At 49.3% G+C, this 18,780-nt stretch overlaps 1 protein-coding gene across 1 annotated transcript in view; it reads left to right on the plus strand.

Annotated features, from left to right (window-relative positions):
* The window catches only part of TRPC1 (transient receptor potential cation channel subfamily C member 1), a 361,187-nt gene that overhangs the window by 310,181 nt on the left and 32,226 nt on the right, over positions 1 to 18,780 (plus strand). The window contains exon 11 of the mRNA XM_086943718.1: positions 11,057 to 11,258. Within this exon, the coding sequence (XP_086799844.1) occupies positions 11,057 to 11,258 (202 nt within the window). The remainder of the gene's footprint in view (positions 1 to 11,056; positions 11,259 to 18,780) is intronic.

Raw genomic sequence — 18,780 nt, forward strand, 5'->3', positions numbered from 1 at the left:
CAGCCCAAGGGTAGTGTGAACAGAGTCCTCCAGCTCGCCTCAAAAGCCTCCAACGCCTCTGCATGGCCCTATATGCACACATACAGCACCAGGCCACGATCTGATTATCTGCTGAGGGGCAACATTAACCCCGCTCCACAGACGCCACACAGGATGTGTGTGTTGCTGCGAAGAAGAAAACTTAAATGCTGGCCAGCTGTTTATCGGATGCATGCTGGATTGTGTGTTTGGCTGGCAGAGCCTCTCTAGTGAGCGGCCATCTTGCAGCCGGGCCAAGTTCCACCAAGTTCAGATGTTAATTTAATTACTACGCCATTAAGCAGGACGTGATGCATCTTATATTATAGAGATTGAAAGGTTTTGCATTTGCTTAACTCCTAAAAGCACCTATTGACTACAGCCGGGCCTGGGAGAGAAGATTGCCTCAGAGTCACAGATCAATTTGTTGGGGCCAGACAAAGTGAAAAACATAGGACTGTAGACCAAAAGGGTCCAATGCCCATTTTAGAAGCAGAACAAAGTGACCTACTACAGGTACTTTCTGATGCAGAAGAATGTTGAAGGACTCATACTAGCCGTACAAATTATACTAAAACAGTCCTTCAAGATGGGTATTCTTGTAGAGATTATGCTTTAGTCTCATGAAGGGAACTACATGTGTTCTGAAAGATACATAATGTCATATCTCCATGCTGCAAGCAGTGGCGGCTTGCATGTACTGAGGGTGGGGGAAGGTCAGGGCACAACAAAAAAGTAAATTAAAAAAACGTACCTTCCTTTCTTCACCGTGTGACATCCTCCCCCCTCCGGCGTCTCTGTAAGACCTGCAAGCAGGGAACTGCGCTACCCAATCCTGGCACTGGTTTCACGGCATGAAAGCGGCACCAGGATTGGATAGAGAGGCCTCTCTCAGCACTCCTAAGAGCACTGGAGGCCTGCGCCGGCCATAGAGACATGCTCATTTTAAAGTGCACAGCTCTCTGCTGCTGCCACTTGGCTGCGCTGGCCCTGCCCTGTCCTGACACTTAGTTCAGGGCGGGTTGCTGAAAAATAAAACAGTAATAAATAAACTTTATTACTGTTTTATTTTTCAGGTCTGGGGCTTGTGGAGCGACGCGCCTCCGCTCAAGTGGAGGAGTCTCCCCTGACTGCAAGTTCCTAAAGTTGAAGGTGAGACAATCCCATTTGCGATTCATGCTTCATCCTTTTAGCTTCCAATCTGCTGTCAGAGTTTTTAGAAAGTTCCTGGTCCCCATTGCAGCTCATGTCTTCTGGGAGGGGATATTTTTTTATCTATGTTTAGGCACTTGGTGCACTCTTACATTGAGAAAAGGAAAGCTTTACACAGTAGTCTGCATTTGTTCCAGGATCTGAAGTTGCCAGTGACCTTCCAGAAATCCCTCCAGAAATATTCTTCCTGTGATCCCATCTGGACTTTTAGCCTTGCACAATACCATCATTAGACACAGGACCCAGACACAGGTCAAGTTATCTGATGAGTTATGATAACTACAGTCAAAAACGTTATATTTTTACTGGACCTCAAGGCACCATATTTTCATGATGGTTTCATCTTGTATTGTCAAGATGCAGATTCAGTACGAGAAACAACATCTTAATGGACACCATTTAGGGGAATTGGCCCAATGTAATCTGCATTGCGGACAGAATTAAGTTGGCCCTGTCCTCATGGCTGTGGCTTTCCAGCAGAAAGATTGTTTGTTCAATCAATCAATCAATCAATCAATCAAGCAGGGAATTGTAAGCGCGCTCATCTGTGAGGATCTCAAGGCGTTGAGGGGGGAGGGGGACGGGTGTCCGCAGATCTGTTTAGCCAAAAAGCCAGGTCTTGAGGGTCTTCCTGAAGGTGTCTGATGTCTGCCGGGAGCTCGTTCCAGGTCTTGGCTGCAATGTGAGAGAAGGATCTTCCACCTGCTCTGGCTCTGTGGATGTGCGGGGTTTCTGCCATCAGTGCCATAGGCCATGATCACCCAGCATTCTTTCCATAAGGCCAGGGTGTCCACAAGGTCTCATTGTCTCTCAGTGGTCTTTTGAACTATGGCGGTACAATTGAACATAAACATCCTGTAGCTGATAGAGCGCAGCATACCTTGAAGGCCTTCTGCCCACAGCTATGGGAATGAATGTACCAATGAAGACTGCAATGCCTCTACAAGATTTTAGGTCCTCAAATAGTATGGCACCTAATCACCCATTCTCTCAAGAAAGACCCAAGTGTTAGGAAAGTGGATTGCCAGACATCAGATTTCCCCGACTGCTCAGCACCTGCTAGGATTTTAAAATGAGAGTAGATAGTCATTGCAGATTAGGAAAGGATGGAAAGAGAGTGTGCAAGAACAGGAATGGCGGATTTCCTTTAATTTCAATGAGATGGAAAACCCCCACACAGAGTAGTTCACATCTGGCAAACATAACAAATGCCTCTAGCAAAGGTCTGTTTGGTTAGCATTTGTCACAGAATGGAGCAGAAACTTCATCAGTGGTCCCCCTCCCCTCTCCTGCTTCTCATACATCAGCTTGTCTGCTGGTTGGGTCAGAATCTTACATCACAGCAGATCATCACTCAAGAGGACAATAAGGTTGCAGAGATCCTGGAGTTCAGACATTTGAACCTAAAAGGGAGTGTAGAGCTACTCTACTAATGCTATTTATTGCAGCAGTGAGAGAAGAGTATGTGATGGTGTGCTGAGAACATGTTGCACCCTTTTATAAGCACCACCGGCAAGATAATTCCTTATCTGCTGTGTCTTGCAAGTTCATGGCTTCAACGTTAATTGATTAGGGTGTGCCTGACAGCAATATCATTCTTACGAAAAAAACAGACTGGAGTGTCGTACACTTCCTAACTGCCCAAGGATTTCCTGAAAGGGTGGTGGATCAAGGCTTCAGCATGGTAATTGATTCTGGTTATCTTGACGAATACCTTCTTTGTCTGAACTTATGCACAAGACAGAGCTCTAAATTTACTTGGCACACAGTTTTTGGGATCATAAGATCTTGATCAGAGGTGTCAGTGGGGTCCAGTCGCACTCACCAGTGCAATCATAGAGCAAGAAAGTCACTCTGAGAATCCATTAAAGGTTCACTTGAAGGTGGTCCCAGAATTACATTTGAACCATATAGTTTCCTTACCTGTTTCAACCCATGTGTGTGGCATAGAAAAAAACACACCAAATGCAAAACGGGCTTTAGGTTTTATATCGATATGATAAAAGGACTGCTATTCATTGTCTTACAGCAGGCAGTTTCAAACAACATTTGCCACAAGACTAATGGAATGCATTATATTTATTTTTGAAAAAGAAACACATGTCTGCAGGCTACTGCTCATTCATTGGAGGATTTATGTTCATATTTTGCCTCCCTGGCAAGCACGCCACTGGTGGAGATCTGTAAAAGGGCCACCAGGACGTCTATTGCACCTTATGTAAATAATGCTAGGTGTACATAGGCATTAACAAAACCAAGTAGGACAAGTGGTCCAGAAACTCTGGTAAGTTCAGGAAAGTGCACTCTGTCAGGCCATAGATTATAAAATATTATATTTTTCATGTTTTGTTCCAGGGGATTTCCCACTTGATGTTGGGAAATAATCCCATTGCATCTGAATCAATAAGATATAACAATACAGACAAACAGCATTCATAGTTGAGAGCCTAGAGGTGAGTCATTTATTTCTCTGTAGTAAGGCATTCATGTAAATTATAATATATGAAACCATGGGTTGAGGTATGAACATTGCAGAAGCGGAATAAGGACTACTATTGATCTCCAATTTGGCATCATCAAAAATAGCGGGGCGTGGCTTGGATGCCGAGGAGGTAGGAAGCGTGAGCTCGGAGCTCCGTGCCCGATCCCGGAAAATATCCTGAAAATCTGATCGGACCCCGATGTGATCGATATCATCCGGTACTGGAAGGTACTGCGGAGGGTCCGGTGCCCACGGAGGACGACGTCGAGCCATCCCAAACCAGCCCTTCGACTCTGAAAGTTGGACCCAAGCGAGGAATCACGGACCCTAAAATGGCGGCGGTGGCATGAGCCTAGGTGCCGACGGAGTCGTCTGCCCGGAGACCCACTAAGGACCGCTCCCAGACAAATCGGAGGTGTTGGAGGTCGCATCGCACCTCTCCCTGGGTGCTGGAGTGAGCCTTGGGCGCACCCTCGAGCGGTGGTTGAGGGCCGCCCCCTAGTAGTGGCGGCGATGGTGCGGCTGTGACCCTGTGACGAAATCCCCAGGCCTCGGAGGACGACTGGCGCCAGCCGGGCTGACGGTTGATCGGAGATCCTGGTTATTGGAGACAACCTTGGATCCGGGGATCCCACCGGAGAGCGCAGCCCGGCGAAGTGCGGGGGAAGACCAGAGACGGACGCGGAGGCCACCGCTCGGGCCAGCCCAGATGGGGAAGCCGAAAGGAAAGGGAGACGGCGCGACTGATACAGAAGCTGCGGAGGGAGCGGAGCGAGACCAAGCGGCATTACAGCGGATGCAAGATCGTATCCTAGAGGCCATCGCCACCACAAAGGACGCCCTACAACAAGATATAGCTCAGGTGGCGACGGGTTTGGGCCTCCTGAAGGCCGACCATGATAAACTTAAGGACAGAGTGAAATCCGTGGAGATCACGGTTAAGGAATTAGCCCCAGGCCAAGCGACGATAAAGGCCCAGATGACGGAAGTTATGGACCGCTTGAAAGTGCTGGAACGGAGGGCCGAAGATGCGGAAAACCGTAATAGGCGCAACAACATACGCCTAGTGGGCCTGCCGGAAAAAATCAAAGGCGACGATATGGTGGGCTACCTAGATAACTGGTTGCGGACGGAGGTGGCACCGGAGGGATTGTCCCCCTTCTTCTCCCTGGAACGAGCGCATAGGGTTCCAGCACGCCCACCGGCCTTGGGCCTCCCTCCTCGCCCAGTGGTGTTCAAATTGCTCCACTACAGGGACAGGGACTGGCTTTTGCAGAAGGCGAGAGAGGCAGGACCCTTTCAAGTGGACAACAGCAGAGTCACTATGTTCCCGGATTATACATTTGAGACGCAGCGGCTTAGGGCGAACTTTCTGTCCCTCAAGCGGGAGCTCCGCGGGGAGGGTATCAAGTACTCCCTATTGTTCCCCGCCAAGCTGAGAGTGGTGGTGGATGAACAATCACTCTTCTTCACGTCCTCTGTGGACGCTTGGGCCTGGTGGGACACCTATAAGGCGGGAACGGACGGTGCTAAAGCCAGGGAGGAGGAGGCTAAGGTGGCGCAACCGGTCAGGAAATCCCAACGGATCAGGAGGAACCGCAGGAGGACCGGCAAACCATCGATATCGCAAACGGAGGCAGAGAGGCAGGCGGCGCTGCAGGCGGTAGCGGACTTATCCAGGGACGCCAGAAGTCAGTCCGGGAAGGGCACGGACTCAGAGGACCCGGGCACGGGCTCGGAGACGGGGCTCTCGGAACTTGGTGGAGCCCGGGGCCCTATTGTGACACCGCAGACTTCAGGGGAGATACTCGAGGCGTGTTGAGTTGAACTGGCGGAGCGGACTCGTCGGTTGGACACCGGGGCACTGGGCCCGTGGTAGTGGAACGCTATTACTTGAGGTTTTGGGGAGCTGTAATGTGGGGATTGTGGGGTGGAGTGCGCGGGGCAGATTTGCTTTGAGGATCTATCGCATCGAGCCACGCCTTACTGGCCCCTAAGGTCACCGCAGTGGAGGCTGCGGCCATTACCGCCTTTCTTTGAGGGGTGGTTGGGAGTGTTGGTTTGGATGGGGGTACTTCCAGTTGCGGGGGGGCCTGTCCTGGGGGGGTGGGAGTTGCGAGCAGTTGGGGTTGCTCGGGGGGTAGTTGTTGTTGGAGGGGTTTGGCTTCCTGTTTGGAGAGGGTGGGTGGGTAGGCCCGTGGTCGCGGGACTTGTAAGGACATTGTTCTTTATTGTTTGGTCCGGTTGTGTGAGGGGGGATGGCTAGTACTGGGGCATTGAAATGTGTGACCTGGAATGTGCGGGGTATGCAGTCCATGACGCGCAGACACAAGGTTCAGGCATACCTCAAGCGTAGGGGGGTTCACATAGCGTTCCTGCAAGAAACACATCTTAATAAGCAAGAAGGGGCTGCTCTGCAGAGGCGCTGGAGGGGGCAGCTGTTTTATACGACGTTCTCAGCTTTTGCAAGGGGGGCATTGATTTGGATACGGGCGGGGGTCCCCTTCCAGGTGTCGAAAACATTGGTGGATCCGGAGGGCAGATATGTGGCGGTGGAGGGGAGGTTGAGAGGCAGGGTGATATCTCTCTGTAATGTGTATGCTCCTAATGTAGATTTGCCCGCATTCTTGTCTGCCATCTCGGGCAAAATGGCGGGTTATTTGGCAGGGCCGGTCATCCTGGGGGGGGATTTCAACTCGGTCGAGGATGTGTCACTAGATAGGTCCCATCCCCCATTGCGCGCGTCACCAGTGCATAGGGTCGCCAAGCGTAGGCTAGAGTGGCAGGAGAGCTGGGCCCTCACGGACGCCTGGAGGTCGTTGCACCCCACTACTAGGGACTACTCCTTTCACTCGCACCTACATGATCTGCACGTAAGGCTTGACGCGTTTCTTTGTTCGTCATGTGTGCTCCCTGCGGTGGGTGGGGCGGAATACTTGGCCAGGACGTTGTCGGACCACAACCCTTTGTTGATATCTCTGGACTGGATGGTGACTGTTAACTGTGTGCCAACATGGCGCCTGCAGCCCGACACCCTAGATGACTTGTTGTTCAGGGAGGCGTTGGGTGAGCGCATTGAGAGGTACTTCGAGGAGAACAATGGCTCGGCCTCCACAAGGGCGGTAGAGTGGGATGCATTTAAGGTGGTGGTGCGGGGGCACTGTATTGGGCACACGGCTGGGGCCCGCAAAACTTTGTTGGACGACTTAGATAAGGCTGAGGCACGACTGAGGGAGCTGGAGAAGAGGCGCCCGAATCACCCTGAGTTGCAGGAGGGGCTTAGCGGAGCACGGGAGGGGCTGGCGGTGGAGCTAGAGCGGCTGCGTAGTTTTGACCACAAGGCGTATATGACGAGAGCGCATGCGGAGGGTGATAAGGCGGGGTCTATGTTGGCATGGCTCGCTAACCCAGTTCGGAGGGGAGTGCCGATCATGGGGATCCAGGAAGCAGGGGAGGAGCCCTGCCACACTCAACCCGGGATCCTGAATAAGTTTCGGGCTTATTACGAAGGGCTATATGAGAGTGGGGAAACAGGAGGGGCGGAGGAGCTTGGAGAGTTCTTGGACGGTTTGCAGTTGCCCCGGGTGGAAGACTCAGAGGCAGAAGAGCTGGGTCGGCCCGTCACTCTTGGAGAGATAGGGTGTGCAGTAAAGCAGATGGCCAGAAATAAGACCCCGGGACTTGACGGGCTCCCGATCGAATTCTATAGTAAATACCTAGAGCACCTTGCTCCTCGGCTGCGCGAGGTGTACAATGAGGCACAAACGAAGGGTCGACTCCCGGGCTCCATGAGCGAGGCCCTCATGATCCCGCTCTTAAAGCCGGGCAGAGAGAGAGCGGCCTTGTCCTCGTACCGCCCGTTATCCATGTTGACGACGGACTATAAGATCCTCAGTAAAATCCTTGCCAACAGACTGCTGGTACACATGACGGGCCTTGTTCACAAAGACCAGTGTGGTTTTATTCCGACACGCAACACCACCCACAACATTCGCAGACTTACGAGGCTGATGGGTGCGGACTGGCCGGACGCCGTCTCCCCATTTGTCCTCTCCATTGATATAGAGAAGGCATTTGACAGCCTTGAGTGGGGATACCTGTATGAGGTGATGCGACGCTTTGGACTGGGGGACGGATACATTAAGTGGACCAAGGTCCTGTACACCGAGGCGGTGGCTAGAGTTCGAGTGGGCACTCTGATCTCGAGACAATACCCGGTCAGGCGTGGCACTAGACAGGGTTGTTCCCTGTCCCCGCTCCTGTTCGCCTTGGCGATGGAACCCTTCGCTGCGGAGGCCAGGCTGGGCCGCCACTATGCAGGTTTATCATTTCGGGGCAGGCCGCACTTCATCTCTCTGTACGCAGATGACCTGCTGATGTTTCTGGCTGATGCGGGACCCGAGCTCCGGGGGGCGCGGCAGCTACTGGAGCGGTTCGGCAGGCTGTCGGGCCTGAAGGTCAACTGGCCTAAATCCTGCCTATTCCCCCTGAGACCAGGGGAACCGTGCCCGCTCAACGCACAGGAGCTACGGTGGGAGCCACGCTGTCTGCACTATCTGGGGGTCTACGTTTACCATACCCCGGCTGACTTGCTGGACGGTAACATCACCCGCTGTATTAATGCCCTGAGGGGGTCCATGGACTTCTGGGCAACTCTGCCGTTATCCCTGGCTGGTAGGATCTCCCTGCTTAAAATGGTAGCCCTGCCCAGGCTTTTGTATTATTTTAGGACACTCCCAGTGTGGATCCCGAGCTCTGTCTTTAAACGCCTGAGATCTCTGGTCATAGCGTTCTTGTGGGGCACGGGAAGAAGGCGCATAGCGCTCGACACTCTGCTGCGCCCCAAGGATGAAGGAGGTATGGCGGTGCCAGATTTTGAAGGGTATTACCTGGCCGCGCAGCTGCAGATTTTTACTCAGGAGGTAGCGAGAGTATATAGAGGCCCCGAGGACGCGAGAGTAGACGGCACCCCGCGGCACATTCTGGCGTACATTACGCTGCACCAGAGGCTCCGGGTGGGAGACCTGACGGTGGAGGAGCAGACGTTCCGGCTCTGCTGGGACCGGGCCCGTAAGCGAGCGGATGTCCGCCTTATGTATGCCCCTGAAATTCCGCTGGGGATGGTCACCGCCCTCCCGCATGGAGGAGACTGGTCGCGCTTGCTGGGGTGGGAGGAGGCGGGAATACACATGCTGGGTGATCTCTACGAAGACGGGGTGTTGCTGCCGTTTCAGGACCTGCAGGAGCGTTTTGACCTCCCGAGGGGCGACTACTTGTTGCATGCAGCGGTCACGGGCGCTATGCAAGCCCATTGGGGGGAAGGGTTGCAGGAGCCGGACACCTCAATGGCCTGCCAGTATACAATGATGGCGGCGGGGACTTTTAAGGCCGTCACATGCTTATACTCTAGGATGCAGCGGGAGGCCTTGCAGCCTTTGACGGCCCTGAAGGCCAAGTGGGAGCTGGACCTTCAAGTGGAGATACCTGACGCGACCTGGGGCCAGTTGCTGCGACGGGCACGGAAGAGCTCGAGAAACGCCAGGTTTCAACTGATTCACTTTTATGTTATTCACAGGGCATACCTTACTCCAGGGAAAATCCAACAGTACTTTGGGGTGGACAACGCTGCTTGCCCCAGATGTAACACAGTAGGGGCGGACTTGGGTCACATGCTGTGGGATTGCCCCTCTCTAGGAGACTACTGGCAGGAAGTTGGGCGGGCCCTTAATGGCGCGACAGACAGGGATGTCCAGTACACTAAAGCGGTTGGCATTCTCCATTGGTTCCCCCACACGCCTAGGAATAAGATGACTAGTAAATTCATTGACTTGGGACTTATTCTGGCCAAGCGGGAGATCACGAGGAACTGGAAGTCCAGAGTGGGGCCCACGTATCAAAGATGGTATGGGGAGTGCTTGAGATGGGCTGCATGTGAAAGTACTCTGAGGTACCAGATGGCCTGGAGGATGAATGATGAGAAAGCTCTGGAGAGGGCGACCGCATGGGAAGTGATGGTGCAGGCGCTTCGTGATATGGATGCTGAAGAGCTGGAGGGCGAGGGTGAACTGGATGGGGCAGGCCCTGTCACTATACAGGAGAATACACACTAGCGAATGACTGATTCCTCCTGTAACACACCAGACACCTTTACACTATTGACCCAACGCAGAGCGACCACGGGGGAGGGTGGGTAGGAAGCTGGTTTGGTGGGGTGTTGGGGTACCGAAAGTTGGGGAGGGGGAGGGGTGAAAATCACAAAAGCAACCCAAAGGTATTTGCCAAATGCTACTGTCAGACAGTGTAAGACGCAACAGGAGGCGATCAGGGGAGAGGTCATACGCCCCGAGGACAGGGTGGACCTCCCGGATGGAGAAGGACTGGACCATGCTAATCTTGCGCAAGCTGCATAAATACTGCTGATTGTATTGTCTGTACATTTATATTGGTGATGCAATAAAAACCTAATGAAAAAAAAAAAATCATCAAAAATAGCAATAATACCATGCAACACTTATGAAAGATCAGATATAAAAACAACACAACACATAATTACCTCTCACACTGAGTGGAGCAGAGTTGTTCCCTAACAATCCGAGCTCCCTATAGGCATTTTGCAAGGTATTTCACAGTAAAGTGGTGGTATGCACATTACCACTGGGGAAATATCCACTTTCTAGTTTCAGTGATTCCAATCCAATACCCAGAATAAGATCATCATCTAAAATCAGTCCTACATTAAATGCGACTTGGTCAGCCAAAGACTGGCACTTCTTAAATATGTTGACCCATCACAAGTCAAGTGAAGTCAAGTCAAGTTTTATTGTTTTTGATTATTTAAAATCATTACAAATCGCAATAGAAAATGGTTGTTAAAAGTCAAACAATTTATAAAACACATTTCATAAAATTATCATCTGTTTGCTTTGTCCATTATTGTATGCTGTAATCATGAAAAACGTGGGGGAGGTTTTATTTTATACAGTGATAAATAATTTGGCGAATAGTGCATAACATTTTTGAACTGGCCATCTTAATTGAGTAGTTCATTTTATCCCATTATTAACATATTTTACAATCTTGCTAAAATTATCTGTCACTTTAAGGACCCATCACAGATGTATTTGCCCTGCATGGGCTATTCAGTGTGATTGAAATTGTGTGCTTTAATGTTGATGAATAACTAGGTGTGAAAAATTGCAAAGAAATTTGGAAACAATAGCCATTAAAAGCATTACGATTTTTGAATTATACTCCTTTATTTGTGGTGAGAAAATAACTTAAATAGACCATGCTTTCCAATTGTATCCTTTGTTCATGATCTGAACTGTGACGTTTCTCTTGTAGGTTTATTGGTACGTGCTTCGCTCTCTTCTGGTACATATTTTCCCTGGCACATGTGGCGCTCTTTGTCACCAGGTTCAGCTACAGCGAGGAGCTGCAGTCATTCGTGGGAGCCCTCATTGTTGGCACCTACAATGTGGTGGTTGTGATAGTCCTCACCAAACTCTTAGTTGCAATGCTCCATAAAAGTTTTCAGCTGATAGCCGTAAGTATTTGGAGCGTTTTTACATCAAATTACAATATCTAATATGTTCTCCATATAATTACTATATTGTAGAATTCAAGGCAAGTGCAGATCGCAGTGAGAATAATTTTCAGTTGTGCTTGAGACTGATTTGTGTGGTTGGTTTTAGAAAAATGATATACTGGCATTGTGAAGCCTTAGTAGGTATTGATATGGTATCAAGACGGAAATTGGGTATTTCGTTAGTGTATTAGTATTCACATTCTTCCATAGGGATTAATTATCAGGCATGGGTGAAATACATTAATTAAGGACATGGCATCAATATTCGATTTTGATTACATTTCAAAAGGCTTTCGCCACTGCTGGCAACCCCCAGTAGAACAGTTCACCAGGGAGAATTCTTAAACTGTACCATTGCTATTTACAAGACATATTAGCACCACTCCAACCACAGAGAGTTCAAAACTCCTCTTCTTTGACTGGGTCCATTCTTTTCCTACAAATCACAGGTATGGATGGGCCGCATTCATGCAACTTAAAAAAACACAAGGTGGGCCCCTCAGGCATCTCCTCTACTTTACCCTTGTTCAATGTGTAGCTATACCTTCTTTTCAAACTGAGTGAACAGCACCATGTGTTGGTCTAAACCTGTTTGCATTTATTTAAGTTTGTTGCATGCCAATCAAATCAGCTTCACACATATTAGCATCAATACTGAGATACATAATTTATAAATACATTAAAATGATATCCACATCCACATATCTAGTGCCAACTCTAAGCCTATGCAGTTGATACCTGGGGCTAAACTTACTAATTATTGGTGCAATGCAATGCAGCAAGACAACTAGATACACTATGTCAAAAGGACAGGGCAGTAATTTGCCATATTTACTTACATATGGGGCTTTCCTGCTCTCTATCTACGCTTGCACACTTGTGACTGCCTAGCGTCAACGCAGGCACCCTTGCGCCATGGTGCTAGAGTGCCTGCGTTACAGGCAGGTCTGTTTTGTATGCAGGAAGGGGTAACTTCTTGCACAAAAACAATCCTCTGAGGCTTTTTCCTCTTTGTATGCGTGCTGCCGGTTGCAGCACACATAGAAAGAGGGAAAAACATGGAAAAATAAACATTCCCAGGATTACTAGTGTAAATAAATCTGAGAATGCGCCAAAAACCATGAGTGGATGCGTGGGAACACCCGTAGGAAAGGGAGTAATGCAAAGTAGCACCCTGCGCTGCCTTGCATTACTCCAGATTTACTATGCCATGTAGAGCCACGTAAGGTGTCTCTGTGTGGCATTGTAAATCTGACTCAAGGGCTTGCATCGCCGTTGCTTGATGCAACAGTGACGCTAGACCTTAGTAAATCTGGGGCCAGATGTACCACAAGCTGATGTACAGACCCAAGGAAATCATGAAAACATTATTGAATGTCTCAGACATATCTTGCGCCAGATAAAACCCATGTTTCTGTATCGTTAAGGATTCAAAACCGAATTGCTCGTCCTGGTCAGGAAAGTCAGAAACCTCCCTTAGTTTCTCTGGCCCAACTCCAGAGCTGCTACTCTATATTGGGATCAGAAAGTGAAAAACCTCTGAGTTATATTTAACTCACGCCTATAATTTAGCCCCCTGGTGAGCGCTGTCACCACTGGCCATGAGGAACAGGGTCAAGACTGATTTGCATATGTCCGGGTCTAAACTGGGGTGGCATGGTGAACAAAAAACAAAGGATTTAACCCAGATTTCTTGATTGGGGTGAATGTTTAATTTGCTCTGCATTCCGTCCATCATCTGTGTGTCTTTTACTTTTCAAATTAGCATGCTCAAGAAGGTACATATTTACTGAAAGAAAAGTGCTCTGAAGAAATGTAAGTTATGAAGAAAACTTCTACCTGCAGATACCTCACATTTTGAATATCCCAATTGCTTGTCTGGATCTAGAAAATCTTAAATAGCTCTCCCATGCCATTAGGAGACACGTGCTCCACCTCAACACCAAACGGGATGTTACTGGAGCCATAAAGTGCCCCCCTTCAGTGTGATGATGTCAGTTCTCTTTTTTCCACACCATTGACGCGTTTTGGAGCTCTGCATAGCTCTTCAAGAGTGTTGACGATTTTTATTCATAAATCTCAGTTAATTGCAGTTTTCTTCAAAATGTTGCTGCGTACGCAGTCAGGATTCACACCTTGTTGGGACTGTGATGGACAGATGCCCATTATGGACCCTCACAAAATCTGCCTTGGTGCCTAGGATCTGACTATGTCATCTGTGTATATGAGTTGTGTCAAAAGATGCACTCCAAAGCGCTCAAGGAGCGGGAGGCCAAGATGTTTGTGTCCAGAGCGAGAGAAGACCGACGTGGACACCGAAAGTCTTGACTAAGGTTGAAGACACCAGAGTCACCATCTTCATCAAAATCCTTCCATACGAAGCATAAGAAAAAGAGGAGGCACAAATCTCGCCAACACAGTTCGAGAAGTAAGTTGCCACAACCTTCTACTTCACTTCAACAAGCTTCAGATCTAGAACCAACAGAAGAACAAACAGAGGATCTGCCACCAGCGACTCCATCTAGCCCAGCGCCGGTTCCGGACACTCGGCCACCTGTGGCGCTTTCTCCAAGGCCCCAGCCCTACTAACCATACCCAGAATTTACAACACCTAGGCTGGATCAGTATTTTCTGCAGGGCCATGACATTATCGAGTCTGATGGCCTGTTCATTAAGAGGCTTGATGACTTCCTGCCATTGTGCCCCTTTCACGCAATTCCTGCCGTTGCTTCCTGTGTCAAGGCAAATCAAACCCCAACTCCAGCTATAGCAGCTTTTTCAGAGCCAGATACCAACATCTTGCCGGTACCGCAGATGGCTCCACAGATGCCACCACTGGCACCCCACACCATATCACCAGTGCCCCACATGACACCACTATGCCAAAGACAACATCACTGGCACCACAGCTGATGCCTCTGCAATCACTAGCTCCACCTCTGCTGCACCACATCTGCCGGAGAGTTTCCCACTGGTGCCGCACCACTGCAGAAGAGAGGCTTAGTGGCTATTAGAAGAAGGCAGGCATTTCTTTGGAGACTCCCAAGGAGACCTCAGTGCAGATGAGGAAGGGGTGGCTCATCAGAACCAGACTTTGTGGGTTTGAAGGATGCCTTACTGGAGTGGGAACTTTTGTCACTGACATGCCTTACTCCGCAAGAAGCGACCTTCTAGCACACAGTAATCGGAAGGGCTGCAGACATGTAAAACCTTCAGCTTTCATCCATGGAGGTGAAATTCAACATTCTCACTGGGGCCCTGCATTCCACCTCCCGCACAGCAGAACCCTTACTTTTGTTTATGAGGCACTGACAAAGCCTATAATAGGGATATGGGAGAATCCAACAACTTCTACTGCCATCTCAGGACAGATTGCCCTGTTATATAAGCCAGCTTCAGGAGATCCTAGCTTCATATCAGCTACCCATCTATGTGGCACTACTGGTGAAGGCCTCTTCTTCCTCTAAACTGACACCGGTCTCCTTTGCCTCTCAAAAGCTGATGGGGAATTGAAGAAACTTGAACAATTTACCTAGAAAATGTTTTCTGCAGGCAGTATATCTCATCTCTAAAACCTATGAATGCTGCCTGACTCCTTGGTTGATATGTGTATGCTTTGGTAGAGCCTGCACATTTCATCATCCAAACTATTTCAAACAACCTGTAAACACACTCCACAGAGCTCATTGGAGATGGTCATGCTGCTGTAAAGCAGGTGATGCAGCCTGGTTTGGATACTGCAGGTTCAGTGGCAAGAGGCATGGGCACATTAATCTCCCTATGTCATCATGCCTGTTTAAGGAATTCAGGATTTTCACTAGTCATACAGACCATGCTAATGAACCTTCCATTCAAAATAGATCTCAGCTCTTTGGTGCCAAAGCTGAGTCTGAATTTGAGAGCATTAAGGACAGTAAAGCCACAGCCAGATCCCTTGGTCTCCAGACACAACCCAGAGGCTACCGTCAGTTTTGAAATGTACATGGCTTCCGCAGGGGCTTTTCATTTGAATGAATGAATGAATGAATGAATGAATGAAGCAGTACTTGTATAGCGCTATCTACCCGGAGGCCTCGTAGCGCTAGTGACAGAAATTCAATTAGCAAGGGCTCAGGGCAGGTCAACAGAATGTGGTATACAAGTGTGTTTTTAAAGTTTTCCTAAAGGAGAGATGGTTTAAAGTTTCCCGCAGAGGCAGAGGGAGGGTGTTCCATAGCCTTGCCGCAGTGTGTGAGAAGGAGCGGCCACCCCATCGAGCCTTCTTGACTCTGATGGGAGTAGCCAACTGAGAAGAGCTGGACCGAAGAGAACGAGATGGAGCATAGGGAGTGACCAGGGACTGAAGAATTGCAGGGCCGGTGCGATGAAAGGCCTTGTGTAAAATACACATGGCCTTAAATTGTATTCTTCCAGCTATAGGAAGCCAGTGAAGTTCCCTCAAAGCATTCCTCGCTGACTGCCAACGGGGAAGGTTGTAAAGTAGACGGGCTGCACTGTTTTGGGCGACTTGGAGCCTGTGGATGGTATAGGCAGGAGCTCCCATATAGAGGACATTCCCATAATCCAGGCGAGATAGTATAAGGGCCTGGATCAGGATCCTCCTTGCCTGAAATGGGAGCAGAGGGAGCACCCTCCGTAGCATCCTCATCAACCCAAAACAGGTAGCCGCAGTCTTCGTAGCTTGTACCGAAAAGTTCAGGTCGGTATCAAGCCAAATCCCTAGGCTTTTTATTTGAGGTTTGGGCGAGGGGGGTGGGCCTAAACATGGAGGCCAGGAGGATGCAAAACCCGAGGGAGAGGAATTGCCCAGCAAGATGACGTCTGTCTTCTCCCCGTTGAGTTTTAAACATGAGGATTGCATCCATCTGGAAACCGCCTCCAGACAGGAGCCTAAGGTGCTGGACGATCCCTCCTGGTGGTCTAAGGAGACCACCAGTTGGGTATCGTCTGCGTAGGTGACAATACGCACACCAAAGGGATGGACTATCCTGTCTAGGGGCTCCATGTAGACATTAAACAGAGTGGGGCTCAGGGAGGAGCCCTGAGGAACCCCACATCTGAGAGGGTGTTTAGGGGATGTCACCTCGCCCTCGAAGACCTGAAAGAAGCGGTCAGCCAGGAAGGATGTCAGCCATTCTAAGGCTGCGCCCGACATTTCGAGGCTGTCAACAGTATGCAGCTCAACAACAGCTACAAAAGGTGGTGAACCCCTTCTGCAATCAATATGGAGGATGAGGCAAGGGCCAAACATGAGCTATTTTGCTCCTTCCCTCCTTTTCTTGTTCTACATCCGAGCCACCTCAGGGAAGCAGCCCTAGTTTCACTTTCCCTGAGCACCCACAGCTCATTTGAATGACAAACATCCTCCTTTTCACAAGCCTAGAAGGCCATAACTTTAGACACTTGGGTCTTAGAAATTGTAGAGAAGGGATATGCCTTACCCTTCCAACCAACATCTCCTCCTTTTCCTTCCTCCACACCATCTATTGGTCCTCCAACAAGAGGTTGCATCTTTGCTACTCAAGGGTGCAGTGGAGTTGTTTCCAGAGCTGGAACAGGGTCAGGGGTACTACACCCGGCACTTCATGGTCCCCAAAAATGATGGCAGCCTCTGTCTGATCCTATACCTCATGATTCTGAACTAGTTCCTGAAAATGGAAAAGTTCAAAATGCCCTCGAAACAGAAGACTGGATGGTGTCTGGCGACCTGCAGGATGCCTATTTCCACATCCCTATCCTGCAGACACACAGGTAGTCAGGTATAAACACTATCAGTTTGCGGTTCTTCCATTTGGCCCCGCTTTCACTCCTCTAGTCTGTGGTGGTTGCAGTCCATCTCTGATTGGCAAAAATCCTGGTATTCCCTTACCTGGATGACTGGCTCATCAAGGTCAGCTCTTCAGAGATGGTGCCTTGCAACTTGGAGTTAACAACCACATTGCTGTTCAACCTGGGCTTTTGAATCAACACACCTACCTCTCACCTTGTGCCCTCTCAGTGCATCCTGTTCATAGAAGCAGTACTGGACACCACATTAGCCAAGCCTTTCCTCCTCCCCAGAGGGCTCAAGATATTCAGGCTATGATTCCGATGTTTCAGAGTGCAGCGATCAGTCCTGACGGTCTTACACCTGCTCAATCTGCTAGAGTCCTGCATTCTGTTGGTCACCCACGCACAATGGCTAAAGAGGGCCCGCTAGTGATGCCTCCACACAACAGGGATCTCCAACACAATATCAAAATCTCCAGCAACACTTCAGCTGATGTTCATTTGTGTAGTGTGGACAGGAAGTTTACATAAGGAAAGTCTTTTCACCCTCTCCCTCTAGTGACTACAGTAATCACAGATGCCTCCACCCTAGGGTAGAGAGCCCATCTGGAGGAACTGGAGATCAGAGGCCTCTTGTCTCCAGAAAAACAGATATTTTTCATCAATCTGTTTGAATTACTGGCGATACAGCAATCACTCAAGGCTTTCCTTTCTTCCATTTGTGGTCAATCGGTCAAGATCTTGATGGGCAACACGACAGCTACGTGGTACTTCAACAAACAAAGTGGAATGGGGCTGCATCTTCTCTGCTGAGAACCTCTGCGGCTGTGATCCTGGACTCGGGGTTATCAGATCAGCTTAGTAACAAATCACTTGGCCAGAGTGCTCAACGTGAGCATTGAACAGTCTCAGTTGGCATTATCTTGCCATTCACGATTTGGGACTTCATCCAGAGATAGGCCTCAACATTTTCCAGTTGTGGGGGACTCCTCAGATAGACCTCTTTTTATTCACAAGAATGCTCACTGCCTGAAGTTCTGTGCCCTCCAGTGTCCAGTGCAGGGTGCACTCAGGGATGCATTTTGCTTGAGTTGGAACTTTCATTTCACTACTCGTTTCCTCTCATACCCTTGATTTCTCCTATATTGAGGAAGATACGTCTTGACAGAGCCAGGTTGGAGTGGTGGATGATATGTCATGTTCAGAAAGACTATTCACCAAACCAGACTATTCAGGCAGATGAAGCAAATTTGTCTCATAGTGTTCTGATAACTCCATATACCCTGTTCAGGCCAGTCGCTCGGACATTTTACCATTCCCTCTCTCGCTAGCCGACAGTGTTGCAAGGTGGGCACTGTTAAAGGTTATTTATCAGCTTTATCTGCCTTTCTGTTCGCCTGATCAGCCGCCTCTCTTTAAATCACTTATAGTTCTCAGATTTTTAAGGTGGCTCACTAACATGTGTTTACAACAAGGGGTGGTGAGGGACAGAGTCTCTGAATTAAGCAGAAAGCTCTCACCCAGTCAAGAGATCAGGGCTAGATCCAACACCGTTTTTTAGCTCACTGCACCATCCCAGTTTCAGAACCTGGCTGTATGCAAATTAGTCTGTTCCTGTCCCAGTGCATGATGGGAACAGGGCAAACCAAACTACAAAAGCCAATTCTTACACTGGGAAGGAAACAAGCTCCCGGGGACCGGTTTCTGGCAT

This window comes from Lissotriton vulgaris, chromosome 11 (genome assembly GCF_964263255.1).
Source record: "Lissotriton vulgaris chromosome 11, aLisVul1.2, whole genome shotgun sequence".
NCBI lineage: Eukaryota > Metazoa > Chordata > Amphibia > Caudata > Salamandridae > Lissotriton > Lissotriton vulgaris.